At 38.4% G+C, this 1,232-nt stretch overlaps 1 protein-coding gene across 1 annotated transcript in view; it reads left to right on the top strand.

Moving 5' to 3' along the window:
• Positions 1-1,232, top strand: part of LOC106522987 (antigen WC1.1) — a 40,551-nt gene that overhangs the window by 33,098 nt on the left and 6,221 nt on the right. Inside the window, exons 13-14 of the mRNA XM_014016264.1 lie at positions 180-491; positions 752-1,048. Of these exons, the coding sequence (XP_013871718.1) occupies positions 180-491; positions 752-1,048 (609 nt within the window). The remainder of the gene's footprint in view (positions 1-179; positions 492-751; positions 1,049-1,232) is intronic.

Here is a 1,232-nt window from a genome sequence, read left to right as displayed (position 1 = left end):
TCAGATTATTTATTCATACCTTTAAAAGTCTTAATTATTCAACCATGACTTTGTTTTTCTGCGGTTATTTTTACATTTGCACCAAGCTGATCCAGACTCTTCATGTATGTGTTTTTTATCAAAACAACAAATGACACTTCTTTTATTTATTGATTTGTTTGTTTCTTTGTTTGTTGCAGACAGCGTCACGCCGAGGTTCAGTACGACCCGGGACAAATGTTCTGGTAATATTGAAATGCATTATGAGGGCAGGTGGCTTCCAGTTTTGAAGAATTTTTATGATACTTCAACTCAAACTCAGACTCAGAACACCATCTGTAATAAGCTGAAGTGTGGAGACGCTCTCAGTGTTGACACCTACTTTGGACCAAAACCAGATGTGGAGAGTGTCGTCCAAATAAGGTGTACTGATAAAGTTTTTTCATCCTGTGATATAACTACTGATAAACCACCGACAGACAGCTTTGCACTGCAAGCGCTCCAGTGTTCTGGTTAGTGGGATGATTTCTGTTTTTAACTATTCTTCAATGAAATGTGATCATTTGGGGTATTTTTTTCTTATTTTATGCCCACATAGAAACTTCTCATATAACAATTATTTGTAATTTTGATTAAATGTCCAATGATAACATTTTGATCCTTGGCAAGAAAAAACACTTGGTTTATTTTTGTTTAATACTGTATTTAAATTATTTTCCCTGGTTGGGATGATGCTTTTKCCATATTTATTTGTTTACTCTGCTTATTGCAGAGTTCAGGAAGATGGCATTAGAGGTGGATTACGCCTGCAAGGGTGAAGTAAGCATTTATTCTAAAGGCATGAGAAGTGTTGTTTCCAGCCAAAGCTGGACAAAAGCTGAGGGGCAGAGGCTCTGTAAGGATCTGAACTGTGGAAACTTCAAATCACTAAAAACCATTCCTTTGGATGCATCTGACAACATCTGGAAGAAAACCTTCAGGTGTCCTTCTGATGCTAACAGTATTTGGGACTGTGAACGGGACGCTGCACCTTCAGAGCTGAACAACAAGCTCTACATTGAATGTGGCGGTAAGACTTGGCTGCTTTACTCGTTGATAACCAGAAGAAAGGCTGTTGGAAACTGAGATTTTTGCACAATTTTAAATCAAACATATGTTTACTCACTCACTCACTCACTCACTCACTCACTCACTCACTCACTCACTCACTCACTCACTCACTCACTCACTCACTCACTCACTCACTCACTCAC

The sequence above is a fragment of the Austrofundulus limnaeus genome, unplaced genomic scaffold (genome assembly GCF_001266775.1).
Source record: "Austrofundulus limnaeus strain Quisiro unplaced genomic scaffold, Austrofundulus_limnaeus-1.0 Scaffold142, whole genome shotgun sequence".
Classification (NCBI taxonomy): Eukaryota; Metazoa; Chordata; class Actinopteri; order Cyprinodontiformes; family Rivulidae; genus Austrofundulus; species Austrofundulus limnaeus.
Note: the sequence above shows the minus strand (reverse complement) of the source record. Positions and strands in the feature narration are given on the sequence as shown.